This window comes from Rattus rattus, chromosome 4 (assembly GCF_011064425.1).
Source record: "Rattus rattus isolate New Zealand chromosome 4, Rrattus_CSIRO_v1, whole genome shotgun sequence".
Classification (NCBI taxonomy): Eukaryota; Metazoa; Chordata; class Mammalia; order Rodentia; family Muridae; genus Rattus; species Rattus rattus.
The window spans coordinates 160,395,976-160,419,394 of NC_046157.1; the positions used below are offsets into that span (position 1 = coordinate 160,395,976).

Consider the following 23,419-nt stretch of genomic DNA (forward strand, 5'->3'; position numbering starts at 1 on the left):
CCTCTAGTTCCTGCCTTGACTTTCCTGCTGCGATGGACCATAACATGGATATAATAAAATAAGCCCAATCTTCCCAAAGATGCTTTTGGTCAGGATATCTTATCACAGTGACAGAAATGAAATGAAGACACACAGCAAGGAAAGAACTGTTCGGGCTTCCACAAAGCAAATAGTACAACATTATAATGCTGTCTCTGCGTCCCCTGCCTGGGTCTTGAGCTACTGAAGTAGGTGTGAAATGATAGGCCTCAGTTTCTCATCTCCTCAGATGAGGAGGGCACAGTTGTCTATATTAGTTATCTTTCTGTTTATATTAATTATCTTGTTACCTGACAGAGGGAAGACAGATGTAGTTGGGCTCACAGTTTCAGCCCAACACATTAGAGTTCATGGTGGTTACATTTCTCACTCTGGTGGATAAGAAAGCACAAAATGGCACAAGAAACCGAGTTAGGCTATTACTCTAAGAGGCCCGCCCTCAGTGGGCCTATTTCCACAAGCCAGACTTGAGAATCTCCCCAAAACAGCACCACTGGCTAGGGATGAGGAGTTCAAGTCCAGGAGCCTGTTCAAGCAGTAGTAAGGATGGTTGTCAGAGCGTTGCCATGGTGGTTGTCAGAGCGTTGCCATGGTGGTTGTCAGAGTGTTGCTATGGTGATGCCATAATATTCTATAAGAAAGGGAAGGTCAGCAGAGTAGCTGCTTCCACCACAGTCATGAGCGATGGAGAAATCATGAGAGGGGGGGAAGCTCATCCTGAGGCAAGTTTAGCAAGCAGCGGCTTATGTCTGCGTCCACAGCTGCACTGGAATGTTTAAGTCTAATCAGGTAGAGAGAGGAGACGAGCCACGCCGTTTATGTGTTTTATCGGCACCGTGCATATGGAAGTGAGCACAATTCATGTTATTCTGAGGACTCAGTGTTCAGAGAGGTTCTGGAATATTTTCCGTACTTGCTTGCCAGGAAGTAGTGGGTCTGCGATTTAGGCCTCTGTGGATGCCTCCAAACTTCACATTTCGCCTCGTACCAGGTGGCCGGTAAACAGAATTCAGATGAGGAGGTGTTAGGGTAAGCAGTTTGCTCTGGAGGTGAGCTGGAGGTGGTTGGCAGTGGACAGTGAGCTGTGGAAGGAAGGAGAAGACATGTTGTGAAAAGAGGGGTGGTGTCCCTCGGAGTTCTTGGGAGCCTCTGGGTACCCTGTAGAGTGTGCTGCAAGTCCTGGGGCGTTTACAACTACAACAGGCTACTTGCTGGGTGCTCTTTCTGGGGTCCAGCTTGCTCCTCCTCAGCCAAGCACTCACTTGTGGAGCAGCCTCAAGACGCACAGGGGAAGCACTTGAGCTTATCATCCTTCTAATAGGAGGAGGTGCGGGACTGTGGGCATAGCGCACCAGTCTCAGTCTCTTCGCGCACCTCAGCTTCCCCTTACTCTGCCCTCTTCATGCTGAATCAAATCACCTTGGGTTGGCTTCTCCCCTCCCTTCCCCCCCCCCGCTGTGAGTTTTGTTTGTTTGTTTTGGTGTAGTCAGGCCCTTGTCTATCTTTTGGTAACAACACGATGTTTCCAGTCTCCACCATGGGGGAAGCCCTTTCTGGCCCACCTTTGGGGGCTGCACCTTTTGGGGGCTGGTGCCGAGAGCTGGGGGTTGTCTCTGTGCATTCCATCTTGCTTTTACTTCAGCCTTTCCTCTTCTGACTTCCTTTTAGCTTCCAAATACAAGCGCCCCACCTGCCTTCAGCCAGGAGCCCTGGGGACTTAGCAGACAGCGCTGACCCTGCCTTTGAACTTAGCATCCCCGAAGAGGAGGGGGCTTGAAACATGCTCGTTTAAGCTGTAAGCTTACACAGAGAAAAACCATACTAGTTAAAAATTCATAGGCTTGGCGAATTTTCACTCGCATAACTAGCTAGCTCTTTTAAAGCTCATAGAACTGAACTTAGGGGAAAAAAGACCTAAAAATCAAACAGAATTTCAAGTTGTTTCTTCATGCCAGACAATATCCAGACAATATCTGAGAGATTAAAGACATGAACGTAGGGGTTAGATATTTTGGGAGTGTGCAAGTCTGAGAAGAACCTTGTCATGTCCCCCATATGCTTACGGCCATAAAGACTTGTGCTCTCCGCCTCTGTTTCCTTCTAGAATTTCCTTTCTAAGCAATGGTATGGAGAGATTTCCCGAGACACGAAGAACTGGAAGATTATCCTGTGTCTGTTCATCATCCCCCTGGTGGGCTGTGGCCTCGTATCATTTAGGTGTGGACTGGGGCATCTAATCTTGTGTGTGAGCATCTGTGTGCGTTTGAGCATTTGTGTACATGGAATGTCCACTGTGGCATCTGTGCGCTTAATCCAGCATCTTCCCTGGCTTCTCCTGGGTTGGGTTTCAAGCAGGTGGTACTGCGCTTGTCTTCGGTATCTGAGGCTGAATTTAGATTCTCTGATCACAAAAGGGGGAGGGTGCTGAGTTTTGGCTGGGTCAGCCTTGGGATCCAGTTTTGTCCTGTCCCTTGCCTGTGGTAGGAGTCTGTGGTAGGAAGCAAGCTATGGTCGTCCCCCCTGCCCCATCCCCCTCTCTCTTTCTGTGTCTCTCCCTGTGTGCATGTGCAAATGCATGTGTGAGTGTGAGTGACTGTGTGTGCGCACATGTATGAATCTGTGTGCTTGTGAGTACTTGTCTGTGCGAGTGTGCATGTGCGTTGTTTGTGAGAGTATGCAAGTACGTGTGTTTGTGGTGTGTAGTTGTGACTGTGTCAGTGCATATGAATGTATCGGAGTGTGTGAGAGAGCATATGTGTGTGTCGGTGTGTACCAGTGCGTGCCAGTGTACGTGACTGGGGGCACTCCCCTGCCTCTGACTCTGTCTAGGAAGAAGCCCATTGACAAGCACAAGAAGCTGCTCTGGTACTACGTGGCCTTCTTCACTTCGCCCTTCGTGGTCTTCTCCTGGAACGTGGTCTTCTACATCGCCTTCCTCCTGCTGTTTGCGTACGTGCTGCTCATGGACTTCCACTCGGTGCCGCACACCCCCGAGCTGATCCTCTACGCCCTGGTCTTCGTCCTCTTCTGTGATGAAGTGAGGCAGGTAGGCAAGGGCGGCGTCGCTCTTTCCAGGGAGATGTGGATAAATGTCTGATTACCCCAGACGGGACACTGAGTCCACACAAGCCTGGTTTATGGAGCAGGTGAGCTTATTGGGGTAACTGACAAGAGAGTGGGTGACCCAGAGGCATCTACATCATCAGAAGCCTACCCAACGGACTCATGAATGCTGCATCTCAGGAACTTAAAGCCCAATGTGTGAACAAATTTCTCCACCGAGAGAGTTCCCCGTCCCCAGCGATGGTTGATCAGGTAGTTCCCTGGGTTCTCTGCTTCACCATTGAATCCAAAGTCTACCCCAGGTGCCACAGAATAGGTGCTTACTGACGTAGCTGATGTCAAAGAAATTCCTGTTGTTGGCGTAGGAGGTGCTACCCTGACCCGTGGTGGAAAATGTCTCAAGTCCTTTCACATTCATCTGTCACTCTCTTGTCTCTTCTGGACCTGAACCTTAAAATACACCCATTTCGCAAGTATTTGCTAGGTACACGCCCCGTGGGGTATTTACAGTTTACAAAGTACAAGGTCCAAAAGTAGAAGAGATTTAGAGGGGAAATGTGCTGCCTTTGCCCCTGTAGGGCCTTGAATAGCCTAAGAACACTGAGTTGCCTTGTGTTGTCATGCCAACTCTCTCAGAATGACCTTTATGGGCAATCTCTGGGACTCCTGGGTTGCAAGGGATTCTGGGATCCTGTCTGTCTATTCTTAGCATGGGCATGTCTTAATCAATTAATGGTGTCTGCTGTGGATGTGAGGGCTGGGAGGGGTTTTAGTACTGGTGCCCTACATGCCTGTCTTCATGATGTAGAAGAGGGAGGAATGTCAGTGGAGGTGGAGGAAGAAAGCCCCGAAACACACAGGATGGCTCAAGTACCAGTGCACTGACTATAGTTCTGGAAGGCAGAAGTCCATCATGAAGGTGTGGGTTGGGTTGGTCCCATATAGTACAGTGAAGAAGACTGTTCTGCTGTGCTGTTCCCTGGCTTCCGAAAGTTCTCTGGCCATCTTTGTCACTCTGTGCCTGGTGGATGTGACACTCTGACCCTCGGCCCCATGTCCATATGGTGCCCTCCCCATGTGCAGGTGTGTCCTAGTTTCTCTGTTTCCTGGGGACAACAGTCCTGTTGGATCAGGACTCCATGCAGTGACCTGGTTTCTGAACAAGGTCACATTCCCAGGCAGAGGGTTGAGGATTTAAGTCTAGAGGTGCAGCTCAGCCCACAGCACTTCCATATGGCCTCTCTCCCTGTGGCCAGCCTTTACTTCCAGTTTCTCTTCTGGCTTGTGATGTGTCCCTAGCAGAGTGGAGCTGAGGTATTCTGTGTGTGATAATCAGAACCAGGGGGACTCAGCGTTCAGGGAAGAACTCTTGGACCAGAGGGTCAATCGACTCACACCAATAGGGGATTAAGTCATGAAGATTGGATGGAGATGGGTGAAAAGGACAGAAAAGGAAAGAGGCAGGGAGGGGGAAGAAAAACCCAGCAGGAGTTGCAAATGCGGTTTCCTTGTGGTCTCCCTTTCTGGGTGCATTTTCTCCTGAAGAGACCCTTAAGAGAAGCAGAAACCTGGATCAGGTTGTCTCCTCTTGTACTGACCCCATCAGGGAGTCCCCTGAGCTCCCTAGGTCCTGACACGTACGCTGTAGTCCACAGAACAGCATCTAGCAGGGTGATCTGCCTTGGATGTTCATTTGCTGTGCATATCTGGGGCCAGAGCTGCTGTTGTCATGTTGTTGAAAATGTGTGTTCCTAACATAGGAAGGGACAAGGAAGGTGCTCATAAGTCACTCCAGAGGGACACCATGGTTATGGGACTACTGAGGCCAGAGATGATGAGATATACAGAGGGATCCTGCCCTCGATTTCTTCTGAGCAGAGAAACCCCAGGTGGCCTTTCTTGGATGGGCAAACCACAACTGTGAGTCTCTGTTCTGGAGGAATCTGCCGCTAGAGGGCACTGTTTCCCTTTGTTTCTGCAGAATCAGTCTTTGGATTATTCCACTGGGCAGTCTCCATCAAGGAAGGGCTCTGTAGTCCTGTGCAGTCTTAATGGACTCATTCACAGTTGTTAGGGGAAACCCCTAAACAGGACATCGCCTGTCTTAGATTGTGCCCGGGACTCAGAAACCCATGCTCCCAGTGAGGAGTACATCCCTTGCCCAGAGGGGAGGATGCTCACCGCTAATTTGGGACTGCTAACCTCACCAGTCCCCTGTGCAGATACAGTTGTTAAAGGCACTGTGGGTGTTTGTTTATAATGTGGTAAGTTCCTCCCTGCCTTCTCTGAAAGCTCCTTCATTCAGTTCGGAGGCCATTGTGGTGGGGAGGAGATGGTGAACACATCCTGGTATTCCATGAACACAGCTTAGCTTTGCATGTTCCCCCTTAGACAAGAGGTTTCTCTTTATTAAAAATAAAACAAAACAAAACAAACAAAAAAACCCGAAATCTTTTCGCCCCATAGTGTCGTTCTTGCAGCCCAGGGCTCATCTGTCTATTATTCCTGTAATGCGGTCAGGCTCCTGAAGTCACTCAGGCAAGGATGGGTACAAATCAGTACGTACCAGCCTCACAGCAGGAATGAAAAGAGAACAGGTGGGCAGGGCCTGTGCCAGCCACTCTCATCTTCTGAAGCATGGAGTAGCAAATGGGCTGCCCTGGGGATCAGCACTGCCCAGATAAATGGATGCCCCTGTGTCCTCCCCAGGGTCCTAACCTTGAGCCTGTCTCCTCACGGTGGACATGGTCTGACCCGGGCTGCCCAGACCTTGGGGAACTGAACTGTTCCATTGTGATCTGGCAATGTTCTCCTCCTTTGGCTACTCAAGCTGTGAGTCCTGCACCCCAGCTTGCAGGATTTCGATGGATCTAAGAAACCCACTGTTCCCAGCATGGGCAACTAAGCCCATGTTTAAGCCTTGGGGTCAGAGACAAAGAAGGCCATAGGGTATATGAGTCTAGCATGGTCTCAGTGGGTGAGTTCATGGGAAGACATGGATGGTGGTCTTTGGTGGGAATCAGTATCACACCTTGCGGAATCTATTGTCCCCTGTTTTGAGCTGCCCCTGGGGTCTGGCCCTCAGACTCCTAGTAGCCAGATTCTGAGCAAGTAGGGGAGTGAAAAGGTTAGAATGGCTAGGTTGGCCTGTCTTAGGGTTTCATTGCAGTGACATGGTGGTCAGATATCACAACCAATGTAACTCTTACAAAGGACAACATTTAATTGGGGCTGGCTTATAGGCTCAGAAGTTCAGTCCATTATCACCAAGGTGGGAACATAGCAGCATCCAGGCAGGCACGGTGCAGGAGGGGCTGAGAGTTCTATATCTTCCTCTGAAGGCTGCTAGGAGAAGACTGGCTTCCATGTGGTTAGGAGTAGGGTCTCACTGTCCACCCCCACAGTGACACACTTCCTCCAACAAGGCCATGCCTCCTAACAGCGCCACTCCCTGGGCCAAGCGTCTTCTAACCACCACAGAGCCGGACTAATAGTCTTTTTTCCCTGTATACATTTAAAAAAAGATTTCACTAATCAAGTTGTCCTGTTGTGAGTGCCATAAATAATATATTTACAGTAAATACAGAAGAATTCTACAATGATGACATCTGGGTGACACTTTATAATTGTGCAGGGCTCAGTCTACACCACTATCCACGTTCACCTGGCTGTTCCATGTTTTCCCACACAGGTCACAGTCATTCCCTGTGGCTTCAGTTTTAAAGGAGAACGCAGCTTCTTTTCTTGGTTCTGATGGCCGCACATGTCTAAGAGAACAGCTATCTTTCTGGTCCCCTTGGATCAGCGGGGTTCTGGTAGGGCTCACTTGACACAAACAGTCTCAGAAGTGTCCTGGGAGAAACTGAGTGGACACTCACGAGTCTGGAAGACCTGGTGTCTACGATGCCCATTGCCCTGTCTGTCCCTTCTTGCCACAGTGGTACATGAACGGAGTGAATTATTTCACCGACCTATGGAACGTTATGGACACACTGGGACTTTTCTACTTCATAGCGGGTATTGTATTCCGGTAAGTGGCTCATGCCACCTTCCCAACTTCAGGCGCTTTGGCACAAAAGATGGAGAAAAAAAAATCTGGGACATCTCAAGTCCATGGCTAGGCCTGGCCTGTCACTTTCCTCCCCTCAGAGGTGATCATAAGACCCCGTTGCCTCTGCCCCGTGGAGACACAACTTGGCCACCCTAAGTTTCTCCTCATTCTGGGTTCTTTATGATTTCTCCTTTCGCTTTTCAGACAGGTTTTGTGGGGACATAACTGCGACCCCAGGTGAGGTGACTGGGGATGTTTAGTGTCTTTCAAATGTTAGTTTGTTTTGGCCCACTTAGTTGAAGGTGCATGTGACCTTGGCCAGCATGCTGGCCCTGTAGTCACTCTTCTAGGTGCCAGTATATCTCTCTAACCTCAGAGCTAGAGCGTGTGGGAAGACAGCTAAGTCTAGAATGATCATTAAAGGCCCAAAAGTGAGGTAGAGAGGTGGCTCCGGCAGCAAAGTGCCTGTCGCCATGCCGGCATGAGGACTCCGTTCACAGCCACAGAACCCGGACAAAAGCAGGGGATAGCAGCATCCACCATTTCCCAAACCCAGGGCTCGGGCAAGACAGGCAGGTCAGGGAGCTCTGGGTCCAGTACGGGACCCTGACTCAACAGTGGCGACAGAAAGCAATGGAGTTAGACGCCTGATGTCTGCTCCCAGCCTCCACAGACACGCGTGCATGTGTACACAATAATGTACACACCCAGTCACACACATTAAGCTCGGAAATGCTGTGCTCTGTCCCACAAGCTTTCCCTCCCTCTCTCCCCACAGGCTTCACTCTTCAAATAAAAGCTCTTTGTACTCCGGGCGAGTCATTTTCTGTCTGGATTACATTATATTCACTCTAAGGCTCATCCACATTTTCACCGTGAGCAGGAACCTGGGACCCAAGATTATAATGCTGCAGCGGATGGTAAGAGCCCGCCACGCAGGCCACTTCCGGGGCGGGGCTTAGGAAAGAGGGCTCTAAAGAACCAGCAGTGTCCACGCACCCTGCAAGTCGATGGGGTTTCCCGAGAGTTCCCACTTTTCAGGAAGCTTCAGTTTGAGTCTGAACAATTTGCTCAGAATGTATGTAGGGAGGGGCGTTCCTGCCGTTTTTTTATGGATGGGGTAGTTCTAGTTCAAGGAGGAGAACATGCTTCTCTAGCAATAAATGGGGAGTCAGATGTGGAAAGATGACGGGATTCTGCATGCCACACCCTGGATGTGAGAGACCGCAGGCTTCTTTTACATACAGGACAGGAGGAAATCGCAGGCTGGGGATGTTGCTCCCCAGAGCTGGTTCTGTCTGGAAATCAGATGGGCCACTGGATGAGCTCATGTGGACACCGCTTTCCAACCCTGAGACTGAGTGTGTGGTTTTAATTCAAAGCATATCTGAGGCATCCAGTCACCGTGATGTCAAGCTGTGTGTGCAAAACACAGCAGGGAAAAAAAAAGGGCGGGGGAATTGCTTGAGTCTTCCAAGGGGTGCTTTTGTTTCCCTAAGAAGTAATTCTGCAGAAATAATTTGAGGGTTGAAAGCTGGCAAGTGTCACCAGGTGTGGCTGGAGAGAGTCCCTCCAAACAGAGGCCCTCTGTGTTTTGAGCTGGGCCCTCACTCACAAGCCTGCTGCTTGAAGATCAGGAATTGGTTTTCGTTATGGGGAATAGACATCTCCATACCTAAAGCTGACGGCAATCAATTTCTACATTAGTGGCTAGGACTGGGGGAGGTTGCTCAGTGGTAGTGCGCTTGCCTGACACGTGCAAGGCCCTGGCCTCAACCCCAGCAGTGCAGTCTGTCAATCAATCAATGTAAGATCGATAAGTAAGTGGCCAGGCAACTTGATGGTTTAAATTTTCTGGCTCTGGAACCTCTCTCTGCCTGTCTCTGTGGCTGGTTGGGAAGGGTCAGTAGCCAGTCACTGTGGGTGTGGTTCTAACGGTTCTGCTTTCTCCTCCTGGCAGCTCATCGACGTTTTCTTCTTCTTGTTTCTCTTTGCTGTGTGGATGGTGGCCTTCGGCGTGGCCAGACAGGGGATCCTTAGGCAAAATGAACAGCGCTGGAGGTGGATCTTCCGCTCTGTCATCTATGAGCCCTACCTGGCCATGTTCGGCCAGGTGCCCAGTGATGTGGACAGTAAGCTGGGCTCTGCTTGGGTGGAGGTGGACCTGGTGGTGACATTCTGACCCCATCCCTGATCCTCTCCTCCTCCTCCTCCTCCTCCTCCTCTTCCTCCTCCTCCTCCTCCTCTCCTCTCCTTCCCCTCCTCCCCCTCCCCTCTCCTTCTTCTTCTTCTTCCTCTTCTTCTTTTTTTATTTCCCCACCTGGAAAGGTTTATTGGGATGGCGGAGACAAGGGGGAGACAAGAGAGGGAGGAGAGAGAGAGAAGGAAAAGAGAAAAAAGAGAGAGAGAAAGCACCTCCTCCTCCTCTTCTTCCTTTTCTCCTCCTCTTCTCCTCCTCCTCTTCTTCTTCTCTCTCTCTCTCTCTCTCTCTCACTCACACACACACACACACACACACACACACCCCACTTCTAAATAATATCTTACTTTGTTCTCATTTTGATCTTTAAGTCTTTTGACTTTATTTATCAGTATTTTTTTTTTTGAGACAAGACCTCTAGCCCAGGCTGGCCTCAATTTCCCTGTGTAGTCAAGGATCGCCCTCAATTCCTAATCCCCCTACCCCTGCTGAGATTACAGGCATGTACCACCACCATGCCTGGTTGATGTGCTGAGGTGTTGAACCCAGGGCTTCCTGAACATTAGGCAAGCAGTCTACCAATGGAGCCACATCCCAAGTTGTGTATCACGTGCCACATCTAAGCTATGCTACCAGGGTAGAACGGGGCAGTCCTTGCTGGTTCATACAGGAGTGTTGTGAGCTGTACTTCCCTATAGACCACAGCATCCAGGCTCCCGTTTATTTCTAAAGAGCATATGGGAGATCGACATTAGAGCCTTTGGTGGAAGCTTCCGTCATTAGCCCATTGCCCAGCAGGCTGTGAGACCAATGGTAGCGTGGTTGCTCTGTTGTTCCCACACCCAGGCTGTAAAGGTCAGGGATGGGGCATAAGAAAACTCATGCTTTGGATGGACTTCGAGGAGGGACTTGAGGATGCTGACAGTAGTCCTGACTTCTCCCCTCCCATCCTGCCAGCATAAACTATACTGACAAACAAGTTTCCTTGAGCCAAGGCTGGGGTTGGAAGGTGACATTCAGTCCCTATGGTTTTCCCACCATCAGTGTCTGCTCCTCAGGTGAAACTCTTTCAACTCTTATAAACAGGGTCTTTTCCATGCAGGGTGGAAAGGTCCTTGGGACCCTGGGGTTGGCATTGTGATGCAGTTTATCTGAGGATAGCTCTTTATGCTGGTGGCTTGAGTTCTATGAAGGAGCAGCACTCGAGGGTGGTTGGGAGCAGGGGAGGGAGGGACCGGGGCAGGCAGGTGTGGTACACATCATCCACCACCCCACACAGCACATTCTACCTGTACAGTGTGTTCCTGATGTCAGCACTGAGAGCAGGGCCTCTGGCTGGGTGCCTCTCCTCAGAGTTGGAGACCCTGTCTGTGGCTTTCTCTGAACTCATAGAGATCCATATTGGTTAGTTGGAGTAACGGGTCCTCACCTCCCTTGTAGACCTGGGCTTCCTCCAAGGGCTGTGCTGGGCTCTTCCCACCAAGGCCATCAGAACCCTTTTGTGACCCCCTGTCCCAGTGCTGGGGACCAAACAGAGCCTTGGACTTGGTAGGGAAGTATCCTACCACTGAGCTATACCCCTACCCACGTCAGGTCAGACCTTTGATGTCCTTGACAGACCTGTATTACTTTCACCTGTCGCCATGACAAAAAAAACCTATGTAGACCAATCAAGGAGGACAGGGTTTGTTTTGACGCACGCTTCCACAGTTCTGGGATACAGTCCATCATGATGGGAAGGCATGGTGGCAGGGGAGCAAGGCAACTTATCTCAGCACATCCACAGTCAAGAAGCAGAGAGAGAGAGAGAGAGAGACAGAGAGACAGAGAGACAGACAGAGAGAGAGAGACAGAGACAGACAGAGAGAGAGACAGAGAGACAGAGAGAGACAGAGAGAGAGACAGAGAGAGACAGAGAGAGAGAGAGGAGAGAGAGAGAGAGAGACAGAGAGAGACAGAGAGAGAGAGAGAGAGAGAGAGAGAGAGAGAGAGAGAGAGAGAGAGAGAGAGAGAGACAGAGACAGAGACAGAGACACAGAGATCAGGACCCCAGCCCATGGGAAGGAACTGCTTATACTAAAGGTTAAAAAAAAACTCTAGGACCTCCTTCTCGGACATGTCCAGAATCATGTCTCCTAGGTGACTCCAAATCCCGCCAAACTGGCCATCAGGATTAATGCACAATTCCTGCTCTGATGGTGCCCTTAGATGCCAGTTTGGTTGGTTTCCCAATCCCATGACTTCCCCGCGTGGAGCGTTCTCCTCACCAGTACTCTGGCCTCTCAGCACACTCTCCTCGTGCCCTCTGCGTCTTTTAGATGAGGAGCAGAAGCTTCCTTCGGTGAGAAGCTGCTTTCCCGCACATTCCTCTAACAGTGTCCATGGCTCCCATTATGAACAGAGGGTTACAGCCGTGCAGCATCATCCAATTTACTCTTCCAGCCCTGTCTTTCTGTCATGGGGCCCTGGTGTGTGCTGCTGCCCCTGCTCTGAGCACCTGTCCCTTCCATGGGCTCACATGGCTGTCACTCACTCTGTTCATTTCAGAGATGGTTTCTCTGTGGGAGGCTTTTTCTAGGTGTATCCGTGATCTTCAATCATGGCCCCAGTATATCTTGCCCACTTCCTTTTGGGACTTTGTGCAGGTTGAATCTTTAAGCCAACTGAGGAGGTTGGGTGCTTCTTGGAGCACAACACATCCACACTCCCTGTTCTGCTTCCTATTGCGGTGATAAGACACACCGACCAAAGGAAACACTTCTAGCTCATAATTCATCACTGAGAGATGTCAGGGCAGGAGTTTGAGGCAGGGACCTGGAGGCAGAACTCACAGAATGCTGCTTGCTAGCTATCTCACTGGCTAGGTCTTACTCCTCCAACTGCCTAGGCATGGCACTTCCCGTGGTGGGCTTGACCATCCCACCTCAACCAAGTCAATCTCTCCCAGACATGCCCATGCTATTCTTGGCAGCCCCTCCATTGAGACTCCTTCAGATGACTCTAGGCTTTGTCAAGTTGAGAACGGAAGCTAACTAGAATACCCTCTTCCTTTGATCTTGATCTTAATGGAGATCCCTAGTTCCCAGGAGGAAATAAACCACTCGGTAAACCGTCTGATGGGCAGGGGACTCTGAAGATGGTACGCAAGGCATCAGAAGACTCTGATCCCTCACCCTTTGGGTTGCCATGGTCCTTGCTTTTCCAAAGTGGGCCTCACTGGCTTCTTGGTTCTGTGCCCACAGGTACCACGTATGACTTCTCCCACTGCACCTTCTCGGGAAATGAGTCCAAGCCACTGTGCGTGGAGCTAGATGAACAAAATCTGCCCCGCTTCCCTGAGTGGATCACCATCCCACTAGTGTGCATCTACATGCTCTCTACCAACATCCTTCTGGTCAACCTCCTGGTCGCCATGTTTGGGTATGTCTACATCACAAACTCATGGGCTTCCAGTCTGGGTTGTACCTATGCCAGACAAGCAGAAAGCATGTGGGCAGAGGTAATGTCTGCCTTGAGGAACCGAGAGAAGAGGCTGTTGGGAGCCTGGTGGCTGCAGTGGTTGGGGGCCTTAAAGGGACTGTGCTAATAAAGAACAACACCAGGCTATCCTTGACTGATTTGTCACAGACAAGCAGTGTGACCAGCTCCATTAAATCCATGTCCTAGTGTTCAGCACCATGTCATAGTTCTCCAGGGAGAACTAATTGCTTTTCTTGTTGCTATGGCAAAACTCCTAACAAAAGCAATTCGAGGAAGGGTGGATTTATTTTGCTTGTAGCTTGCAGGGCACAGTCCATTGTGCTGGGAAGTCATAGGGGTTGGGGTGGGTCACATTGTGTCTGCAGTCAGGGAGCAGAGAGTGTGAATGTTGCTGCTCATCCTATTTTCTCCTCTACCTTTTTTGTTCAATCAAGTACCCCAACCTGTGAATTAGACCTAATCATGTTCGGGGCTTCTCCCCTCCCTCCTGTTAAATCTCTGAGTAAGCTCTGTCATAGACCCTCCTAGACCTGTGTCTCCCAGGTGATTCCCAAGCGTGTCAGGTTTGACTGTGTTAGACCAATGGCTGCAGAGCAAACCATCTCTGAGGTTCCTTGTTTTTTTTTTTTTTTTTTTAAAGGCTGTCTTTTTTTTTCTTCTTTTTTTCGGAGATGGGGACCGAACCCAGGGCCTTGTGCTTGCTAGGCAAGTGCTCTACCACTGAGCTAAATCCCCAACCCCCCTTGTTTTGTTTTTTAAGTAAGACAAACGTATGCAAAATCATACACAATAACCAATAACCAACTTCAGATATAGAATCCAAAAGTCTAAGGTCCCAGGAGCCATCCATCATGAACTCAGAAGAAGTAGATTATCATAGGTTGCTTCTGGCATGATTTGGTCCCAGCCCCTACTGGGAGACCCTTGGCAAGCTGCTCAGGAAGCCTCCCACAGGCTCGCTTCCATGGTTTGCAGAGCATCATTTTGTCCGAGCTGCACATTGCTCAGTTTCTCATCTCCACATAGTTTCTTGGAAGCATGAATGAGTGCCGAAGTGACCTAGGACAAACAGAATGGCCTCGGTGTGGGGACTTGCTGATGATCACTTGTGTCACAATAATCTGTCTGACTGACCCACAACTTACAGGTTTGGTCACAACTCATGTAGCTGTTGTGATTTAAAGTTTGCCTTTGAATGGCAATGGATGAGGGGGCCGAACCACAATCCACACACTGCTCATCGGTCCTGATGGCCAGGTGTGGTGCCATGTCTTTCTGACTTAGTTCTGAGGTTAGTCTGCGAAGGACGGCACGGGCTACTCTGCTTGCCGCAGCCCGAGTTGGTTCTCTGTTGAAGAACAACGTTACCTAAAGCTTATAAAGACACCACTGGTAGTTCAGTAGCTTCTAGAATCTTCTCCAGAAGATGCGTAGCTGTTTTTGGAGCATGTTTTGGAGCATTTCAGAGCAAGGTTGGGTGGGAACTAGCTGAGTAGCCAAATGCTAATGCTTCCAGATCCTTGTGATTTAGGAGACTGATAAATTAGGAAGACTTAGCCCCATGGCATCTAACATAGTTGCAGAATTCTCGTGAAAAGGAAATAAGAGGCTGGAAGATGTCAGGGTAATGCTGTCTCAGCAACCACACTCTGAAAATGACATCTGGAGCCCACAAAGAGCCAACGCTGAGTTAATGACACACGCGGTAACAGAGTCTCGGAAACTAACCGGTCACCAAACAGTGTTTCCAAGATTGCACACAGCCTGTCCACTGCTGTGGGCATGGCCAGACACCAGCAGCACACCAGGAAGCTCAGGGGAAAACTGGAGCACCAAGTACATCTGCAGAAGTAGTTTGAATGTCCTCTAGAAGCTCGTGTGTCTGAACAGTCAGCCACCAGCTGGTGGCGCTGTTTTAGGAAGCCATGGAACATTTAGTAAGGAAGGATCTGGCTGAAAGTGAGTTCCTGGGGTCTCAGGTCTCAGCTCTTCTTCTGGTTCCAGTCTCTCTCTCTCCTTTGTCCCCTCTTTCTTACGTCCTCTCTTTCTTGCTCTTCGGAGATGTGAGCAAGCCACCAGTGCTTCAGCCATTCCAGCTGCTCACGCCGCCCGCCATGCCTTTACTACCACGATGAGCTGGTCCGCGTTCCTTCAGACCCTGAGTCTGAGTGAATCTCCCCTCCCTGAACTTGCTTCTCCTCAGATCTCAGGAATCAGAGCCAGGGCCAGCAGCAGCCTGTGCCGTAGCATTGAGTCGTCGTCGTAGGTCTCAGAATCTTCGTGATGTCAGGGCAGCTGCCTGTCATTGAAGGACATTACTACCTGACATCTGTGCGGTGATCAGGGAATGAGGGATTGCAAACTGTGCTCAAACTTTCCTGCTAAAGAGAAACAGGCAACAAAGACCTGGGTCTGTGTTCATGGCTCTGTGTGTGTGTGTGTGTGTGTGTGTGTGTGTGTGTGTGTGTGTGTGTGTGTGCGCGCGTGTCTAGGTTACCTCAGTGTCTTCCTGGCAGACTCTTGGTACCCCATTAGTACTCTCCACTTAGGGATTCAGTGTGATTGTTCTTGTTGCCTTTCCCTGGGGCACCTCTTCCAGCATCCCTGGTTTACTCTCCTTTCAGTGATCCCTGGCTGGGAGTTAGAGGGCAGCTGAGGCCCTGCTATGATCTGCGAGCCAATTCTTCACATGCCATTTCTGATGAGTGCTAAGCTTTCCAGAAGCTGATGGCTCCCCCAGAAAATAGCCCCAGGATGTCACCCTGTCAGATGCTACACCACAGTATTTAGTGCAAAGCTTATATACCCACAATGGTGACCTCATTAGTTGCATCGCAAATATATCTGTGGGGATGGTCCTGGAGCCCTGGGAGCTGACTAGATGGTGTTCCACAGAAAAGCAAGAGGCACTCACAAATCCATGATCAGTTTGCACTGAAATCACCCACCCTAGCAGCAGGGAAGGAACCTGGATTCAGTAAGGGACTCTGGTTCCTTTTGACCTGTACAGGTGTCGGTCCCTGAGGATGGCAGGCAGCTCTGAGAAGGACTCCCTGGCCATGCAAATTGTGTAGCTTCTAAGAGTCACCTTCTTGTACGCTAGAATAAAGCAGATTTCTTACCAATATGTAGAGAACACAGTATTCCCCAGCCTCAAACTAAAAGTCGAGTGTGATGTCACTGGTCTGAGGCAGGCTATTGAAAAAGAGTTTGAATGTCAAAAAGACAACGGTTGAACTGTAAGGATGATAACAAGTATTTGTGGAGCTTCCCCCACCCAAGTGCATTGCGTGTGCCCTGTCACTTAATTACTATGTCGGGGCCCAGCCTCTTGCGACTTTATAGTGGAGAAACAGGGACAGGTCCATCTCCTCCTGTGAATGAAAGGAATGGCATCCCAATATTTAATATAGTGCCACATATCACAATAAAATGGAAGTAGCCATCACGTCAGGTCGGGTGGAACAGTCCTGTCAGCCCTTCTACTTGGGAGGCTGAGGCGGGAGGACTTCAAGTTCAGGTCCTGTGTGTGGTTCAGTCTAGGCTGCATAACTCTACGAGAGCATCATGGACTAAACTGAGTTGTTATCCAAAAGCAGGAGAATGAAATCACTGGTGCCTTTTCCATTGGTCGTTGTCGGTTCCGGGCTCGCTCCTCCCTGTACCTCCCACGTCTCGATCATTACAGTGATTTTCTTCTATGTCGTCAGTGGAAGCCTTGCAGATCTTCTCTCCTTCACTCCTCCCTGCCCCTCATTTTGAAATCAATGCACATGGCTTTTGTTACTTTTTCTTCATCCTGACCTTCAGTCGCTTATTGGGTGTTATTCTGGTCTGAACCAACATGTCACACTACGCCTGTTCATGTTTGAGGTGTAATGCTGAGCTGCACATATAAAATGTGTAATTATCAAACTGCAAATGGCATCTCCATCTCCTCAGACCACTGTCATCTCTGTGGGTTGGAAGCCTTAGGCTCCTCTAGTATTCTTACTATAAAGATTTATTTTACTTTAAACAATCTGTATATGTATATATGTGGGGCGTGTGTGTGTGTGGGGTATATGCCCATGAGTGCAGGTATCCACCAAGGTCAGAAGAATGTATCTAGGTTTGATTCCTTTCTCTTTTTTTTTTCCCGGAGCTGAGGACCGAACCCAGGGCCTTGTGTTTGCTAGGCAAGTGCTCTACCACTGAGCTAAATCCCCAAACCCCAGAAGAAGGTATCTAATTCCTTATAGCTGGAGATAGTCGTGAGCTGCCCAAAGTGGATGATGGGTGTGTGTGATCTTGGGCCCTCTCTAAGAACAGTATATGCTTTTAAACACTGAGACATCTCTCCAAAAGGGGACTAGGAAACAGCAAACCTTTCAACGTACATATTGGGAAACCCAGAGCTCGTGTGCCGGGGCTACCACTAGGCAGAGAAGCAGTTCTGACTAGGCATTCTACTGTGTGCCTGGGAATGAGGGGCCGCTGGTCCTCTAAGTCACACTGAAGGAGCTACTTGGGTAAAAGTCTAGCTGTTGGTTTGAGGGATGGCTCAGGGTCTGTAAGATGCTCTCACAGCGAACCAGGGTTCACTTCTCGTCACCCATATGGTGGCTCCTACCTGTCTGTAGCTCCCATTCTGGGAAGTTCAACACCCTCTTCTGGCCACTGTGGGCTCCTGCACATAAACTTACGGTGCACATAAACTCCTATAGGCTCACACGCATACACACTTGAAATAAAAACAAGGAAATCTTTGAAAAGGGAACCTACTGAGAAGTCTATTTGGATTTTAATCTATTCTAAAACCTGCTGTTGTTTACACATCTTTTTTTTATATAAAATTTTTTTCAGACTGTGTATTCTGATTTGATCACTCTTTCTATTTTTGGGTTTTACTACCAAATGGCTTTCATTACTGAAGGTTTTTTTTCTTTTTAAGTCATTAAAGCATCTGTTATACAAGCCTCCCCTCTTCCCCCATTATTTTCACTCAAAACTTTCCTGGCATTTTGTGTATATTTGATTGTATGAAGGAGCCCAAGGCTCTTCTTGGGATTTTTTTCTTCTTTTTTCTTTTGAAAAAAAAATCATGTCTCTCTGTGGAATTATTTAAGAGTAATCAGATTCATAATCTCTAGAATGGTGGCTTATTTGCAGCACTCAGGTGTCTGTAGTTACCAGGAGACTTCTGTGGGTCTTTCTGCATGGGGCTTGAAGGATTTTTATCATTTCCAGCCATTTAGGGCAGTGAGCAATTTTCCCCTATGTTTCTGTTTTGTTGTTGTTGTTGTTGTTGTTTGTTTGTTTGTTTAACAGTGACTACTTTTTTGCTATGCAGGAAGGTTTTTAAAGATCCATTTATTGATTATGTAACAAGTCTCTATCATGCACGGTCTCCCTTCTCTTTATTACCCCGACGATGATTCCCCCATCCCTTACTTGTCATATCACTTTCTTTTTCTCTGACTTGGCTTTCTAACTAGAAAAGGATGTTCAGTGCTCCAGAAGGCTCTCCTGTAGCTATTGAAATATCTCCTTTTCGATCTGGAGTTATGATGCATCACCGGAGCAATGGATTACAGCTGGGCTGTTAACATCCCACCACCCTGCTCCGTGGCCATGGTGTATCATCCTTTAATACTTTAACTTCTGGGTCTCATCTGTGCCCAAGACTAGCTGAATTCCAAACATCTGTTGCGGGCTAGCAGTATCCCCAGTCTCAGCAAGTTTCTTCCTCCAAGGGGCTTCTGCTTCCTCCGCTCTCCTCTTCAGCTCCACAGAGGGTACTCATTTGGTCCTGTAAGATGACCGTAGTCACTGCTGCTGCCCACTGAGATACAGGCAAGGACAACAGGGTGTTAGAGATGCGGCGTGAGGGGCAGGCATGGCCTCTTAGAGGAGATACAGATGGGAAGAGATCATCTGGGAGGCTTTGAACACTGTCTGAGTTGGTGCGGGTGAGGCTAATCCTGTGGCTTGTCACTGTGCCTGTGCCACTGAGAGGCATTGTCACGAAACAGTTGTAGAAGTCCTTTCTCTGCAGAATCTAGTCTCTTCTCTACAGAGTAAGACTAACCTCTAAACACTATGAGACTTAGAGAGATACGGAGGTAGCTCCGATGGTAAAGTGCTTGCTTCGTGAGTATGAAGACATACGTTCAAGACCCATAGCCCACATTAAAAAGCCAGGCATGACAGCACACTCGTTAATCCCAGTCTGGAGAGATAGAGACATGCAGATCCTCATACTCAGTTAACCTAATGAATTGCAGGTCAGACAAGAGAAAAAGGGGGACAGTGGACACTGCCCAAGGAACAACACCTGAGCTCTACTTACGTTTTGTACACACACACACACACACACACACACACACACACACACACACACGAGCATGCACATACATGAGTACATGTAATTAATCTCAATACAGCAACTTGATGTTATGTTCAGTCATCAGCCTCCCACGGAGGACTCACATATCTATTTGACTGAGTCTGGAGCTGATTTAAAAGAAAGTGGACAATCCGGAAGCTGGGCCTCGGTGTTGGGGTTGGTGCACAGCAATCACTAGCTCCTCAAGCCTCGGGAGGGCGCATGCAGGTTTTCACCAGTTATCAGGAGTGCTGCTCCCGGGGTTCATCTTGCCCATGAGGTGTAGAAGAAATATCTCTTCTGGCTGGAGGAGCCTTGAAATCCGGTTCCACTGAGGAAGAAACAAAACTGTGATTGGTAGGCCCTAACTACGTATTTCCGAGGCAGGGATTGCGGGCCTCCCCCGAGAGGGACCTTCAGTTAAATGGACTCAAAAATGTGATGCTGCAGGGCCTTTTCCTGGTCGGGACTCCTCTGCTTGCCCTAATCATTCTCAGGGCTGTGCGGAAATAAATGAAGGACTGCAAATGGCTTAGGCCTGTCAGTTCCTGCAGTGTGTTTCATTGAGTCCAAATGGCCAGTTCAGGCAAGGCACCGATCTCATCCCCAGCAGGGCCATGCAGCAGAGTTTCTCTCTGAGCTCCCAGAGTGAGCTCCACGTGCTTCTGCACTTGCTGCAAGCATAGTGAATGTGTCCCCCTCCATCCGGACATAGCAACGTCTTTTGTATAAAACATCTGAAAATGGCATTTGATGTTTCAAAGAGGGCGCAGTGGCTTTTGTTTGGACTTTTGAGATTTAAGCCGCCAGTATCCATTTTGGAATAGGTGCATGAAATTGTAAGATGTTCTTAGTGTTCATGATTAGAATAAAAATGGCTGTTCTGACAGAAAATGGTGAGCTGTGACTTCTGGTAGGTTCTTAGCCTGGGTGTCACTAATCTCGGGTGCTTCTGTAGATCTGAGCCGCTGCTGTGACAGATGAGGATGGAGTCCTTTGTAGACAGCAAAACCAGCTGAGGACCAGGGAAGGCAGTAAGGATGGCAGGCTGAGCCTTAGCCTCCCAGCAACCTGACCTACATTGGAGACAGATGCTCGACAGCCATTTCTGGATCGCCAGTGCTGTCTGCTTTGTACCTAAAAATTCTACTGAGAAAAGTAGATAAAAGAATCAGGCGGCCACTGGCCTGCCTCATAGGAGCTTATGCGTGAGGGCATTCATTAAGCATAGGCTTCTTACCTTTAGAGACCCCGTTGTGTTCAAAATACACACTGTCCACGTTGTCAAATGCCTTGCGGTTATCCAAAATGTCAAGTCATGCTACGAAACCCCTTGGATACAGAGTAGAACTGTCACAACCCTACACACCACCTCTACTGATGTGGGACAGACTAGATTGCTAGACCAAATCCTGGCTTCAACACTTCAATTCCCCTGTCCTTTCTGTGCCTCAGTTTCCCAATCTGTTTATCGTAGATGATGACAGCCCTTACAGAGTTATTAGCATGTTAAATGGCTGCCTGGAATAGCACTTTGTAGGGGGCGGGGATGAAGCCCAGATGGTAGAACGCTTGCCCAGCATGTGCGAAGCCTTGTGTTGATCTGAAGCACCACATAAGCCCTGTTTCGTGGGTGGCTTGTGCCGGCAATCCAGCTCTGTGAGAGGGAGGCAGGAGAATGACTAGTTCAAGATCATCCACAGATGATCAAAGTGAGCTGGAGGAGCTCAAACTATAGGAGCACCTAAATAAGTAAAGAAATCAGGTCCTGCTGTATTGAAAGTGTTTTCTATCTTACGGCCTTGGTGATTTGGTAGCTCGTAAGTCATTGCTATGAAGAGTTGGGGGTAGGACATAACATTGACATTTTAATAGTTATGTGCAGTTATCACACTTCTTGTATGATGTTTGGAGTGGGGAAGGGCAGGAGAACCCAGGGCACCCAGCTGTGACACTGGAGATGCCACCACCAGTGACAGATTCACTCCCCCCCAGTCCTGATTTACATGGTAAGACTGCTGTAAGTAGGGGTTCGAGCCTAGCTATTTCCACTTGACATATAAAATAATTAGTTATAAACCCAGTTTCAGTGGTGGCATAATGAAATCACGCTCACCATCCATAACCAGGGAGGAGTGCTCTCAGTGTTGAAGGCTTGGAGTACTCTCTTCTCCTAGGTAAAGGGCACTCACCTAAAGGTACTCTCGCCTGTAGCATGGCGAGCAGTCACGTGTATGCAACCGTTTTTTGTATAGTTTTATCAGCTATCTCTGTATCCCTAGCTCGAACTCCCAGAAGTGAAGCCCCTGGGTCAAAACAATGAACCTTTCAAGGCTCAATAAAACACAATAGAACAAACAACATTTTGGTAAAAGTGTTTCAGGCTGCTAATCAGCTGCCATATACTCTGTCCATCGCTACTTCTGAACTTAATATGGGAAAAAGAAGCAGAGATCAATCTGAGTTTCTTGGTCCTCAGCAAAATTCAAAGAAATGGGAGGACGTACTTCTGGATAGAAAACTGAGAGTCTGTGTCTCCATTAAGAGGCAAATCTTTCTGTGGAGGCGTTTTCCTCTTCAGTTTAGAAACTGTGCCTTGCAGCTTCTTCTGAGCTGGGTGTTGTCTACTTCACGGGACTCACAGTTCCCATAAACCTGTGTCTGGCAGGGACTTCCATTCAGCTTTCTGACGTCTCATCAGGAGCTGGAGGAGAGGTGCGAATTCTTGCCTGGTTAGTTTCCACAGCGCTGCTGTTCAGCGCCATCTCTCCCCAAGTACTATGTGCTTTACCCGACTTAAACCTGGTCTCCAGCTCACTTGCTCGGATGAGGCACCTGGATGAAACTGCTAAGCTGTGGACAGACTCATCAGCAGGCGCCTCGTCCTCAGCTCCATTAACTCCGACCACAGCGGAGAGAGCGGAGCACTGTGGAGTGGCTTGTAATTTTCGCAGTTGAAGAGAGCACTGAGTGGAGAGCTCTTTCTCACCTTGCTTCCCAGAAATTGCGCAGCTGTCAATCTCCACATATTTGCAGCTCACAGAAAAGTCAGATCTGCGCTGGAGAGATGGCTCAGTGATTAAGAGAACTGACTGTTCTTCCACAGGTCCTGAGTTCAAATCCCAGCAACCATATGGTGGTTCACAACCATCTGTGATGAGAGGTGATGGTCTCCTTTGGTGTGTTTGAAGACAGTTGCACTGTACTCATATATAATAAATAAATAAATAAATCTTTTTTTAAAAAAAAAAAGTCAGATCTGCCCTTGCTGATATGCCCTAGGAAAATTCTCAACCTATCTTTCTCCGCCCAAGGTCTTTCCAGATGTAGTCTGTACATCTGGAATCTATATAGCTCATGGGCAACAGCCCTTGATGACAACTCTTTCTAGAATCCCTCTTCCCTTCTCCTGCAGAAGTTTGTTCCCCAGCCTTCCCTAGCCACAGAGGGGAAGGCGTCCTGAGGAGAGCCATTTTGGCTTTTTGTCTGAGGCTCTTGAGAAATGCTAACACAGTTTCTCCAGACTGTTCCAATCAGATGGAAGAAGGGATGAAATATTCTTGAGAGAGTAGACACCATGAAAGTCCTTGTAACCAGCATATAGATGAGCCAGGGAATCATTGGAAGCTTTGGAAATCTACATCATTTTGAAGTTCACGGAACATTTTTACTGTGTGATCAGAAACAAATAAACAAGTAAACACCCAAAATGAACCAAAGCTAGATCCACATTGAAGCCAGCAGGCGGCCTGCACCCAGTCATCCTGACTATGGTATCAACATGGCTTCCTCTGACCAGCCTTACCTAGGCTACTACCACATAGACGGCTGCCCATCTGTGTTGCTACTGTAGGCAAGGGGGGTGATGGATAGTGCACATCTCTAAGCTGTGTCTTCTCTCTCCCCTGCCAGCTACACGGTGGGCATTGTGCAGGAGAACAACGATCAGGTCTGGAAGTTCCAGCGGTACTTCCTGGTGCAGGAGTACTGCAACCGCCTCAACATCCCCTTCCCCTTCGTCGTCTTCGCTTACTTCTACATGGTGATCAAGAAGTGCTTCAAATGCTGCTGTAAAGAGAAGAACACGGAGTCTTCTGCCTGCTGTGAGTGGGCCACCTGCTGGGGCTCGGGGTCCAGAGCTGTCGGTCATTTCAAGGGATGTGTGGTCTCCGTCACTACAGTCTGGTCATTGTATGTCTCTAAAGAGCAGGTGTCAGGC

The 23,419-nt window shown here is 48.8% G+C and overlaps 1 protein-coding gene across 1 annotated transcript in view; it reads left to right on the forward strand.

The window, feature by feature from the left end:
- Trpm8 (transient receptor potential cation channel subfamily M member 8) overlaps positions 1-23,419 on the forward strand; it is an 85,873-nt gene that overhangs the window by 47,840 nt on the left and 14,614 nt on the right. The window contains exons 16-22 of the mRNA XM_032899610.1: positions 2,144-2,256; positions 2,869-3,085; positions 7,041-7,132; positions 7,932-8,073; positions 9,114-9,285; positions 12,596-12,773; positions 23,113-23,303. Of these exons, the coding sequence (XP_032755501.1) occupies positions 2,144-2,256; positions 2,869-3,085; positions 7,041-7,132; positions 7,932-8,073; positions 9,114-9,285; positions 12,596-12,773; positions 23,113-23,303 (1,105 nt within the window). The remainder of the gene's footprint in view (positions 1-2,143; positions 2,257-2,868; positions 3,086-7,040; positions 7,133-7,931; positions 8,074-9,113; positions 9,286-12,595; positions 12,774-23,112; positions 23,304-23,419) is intronic.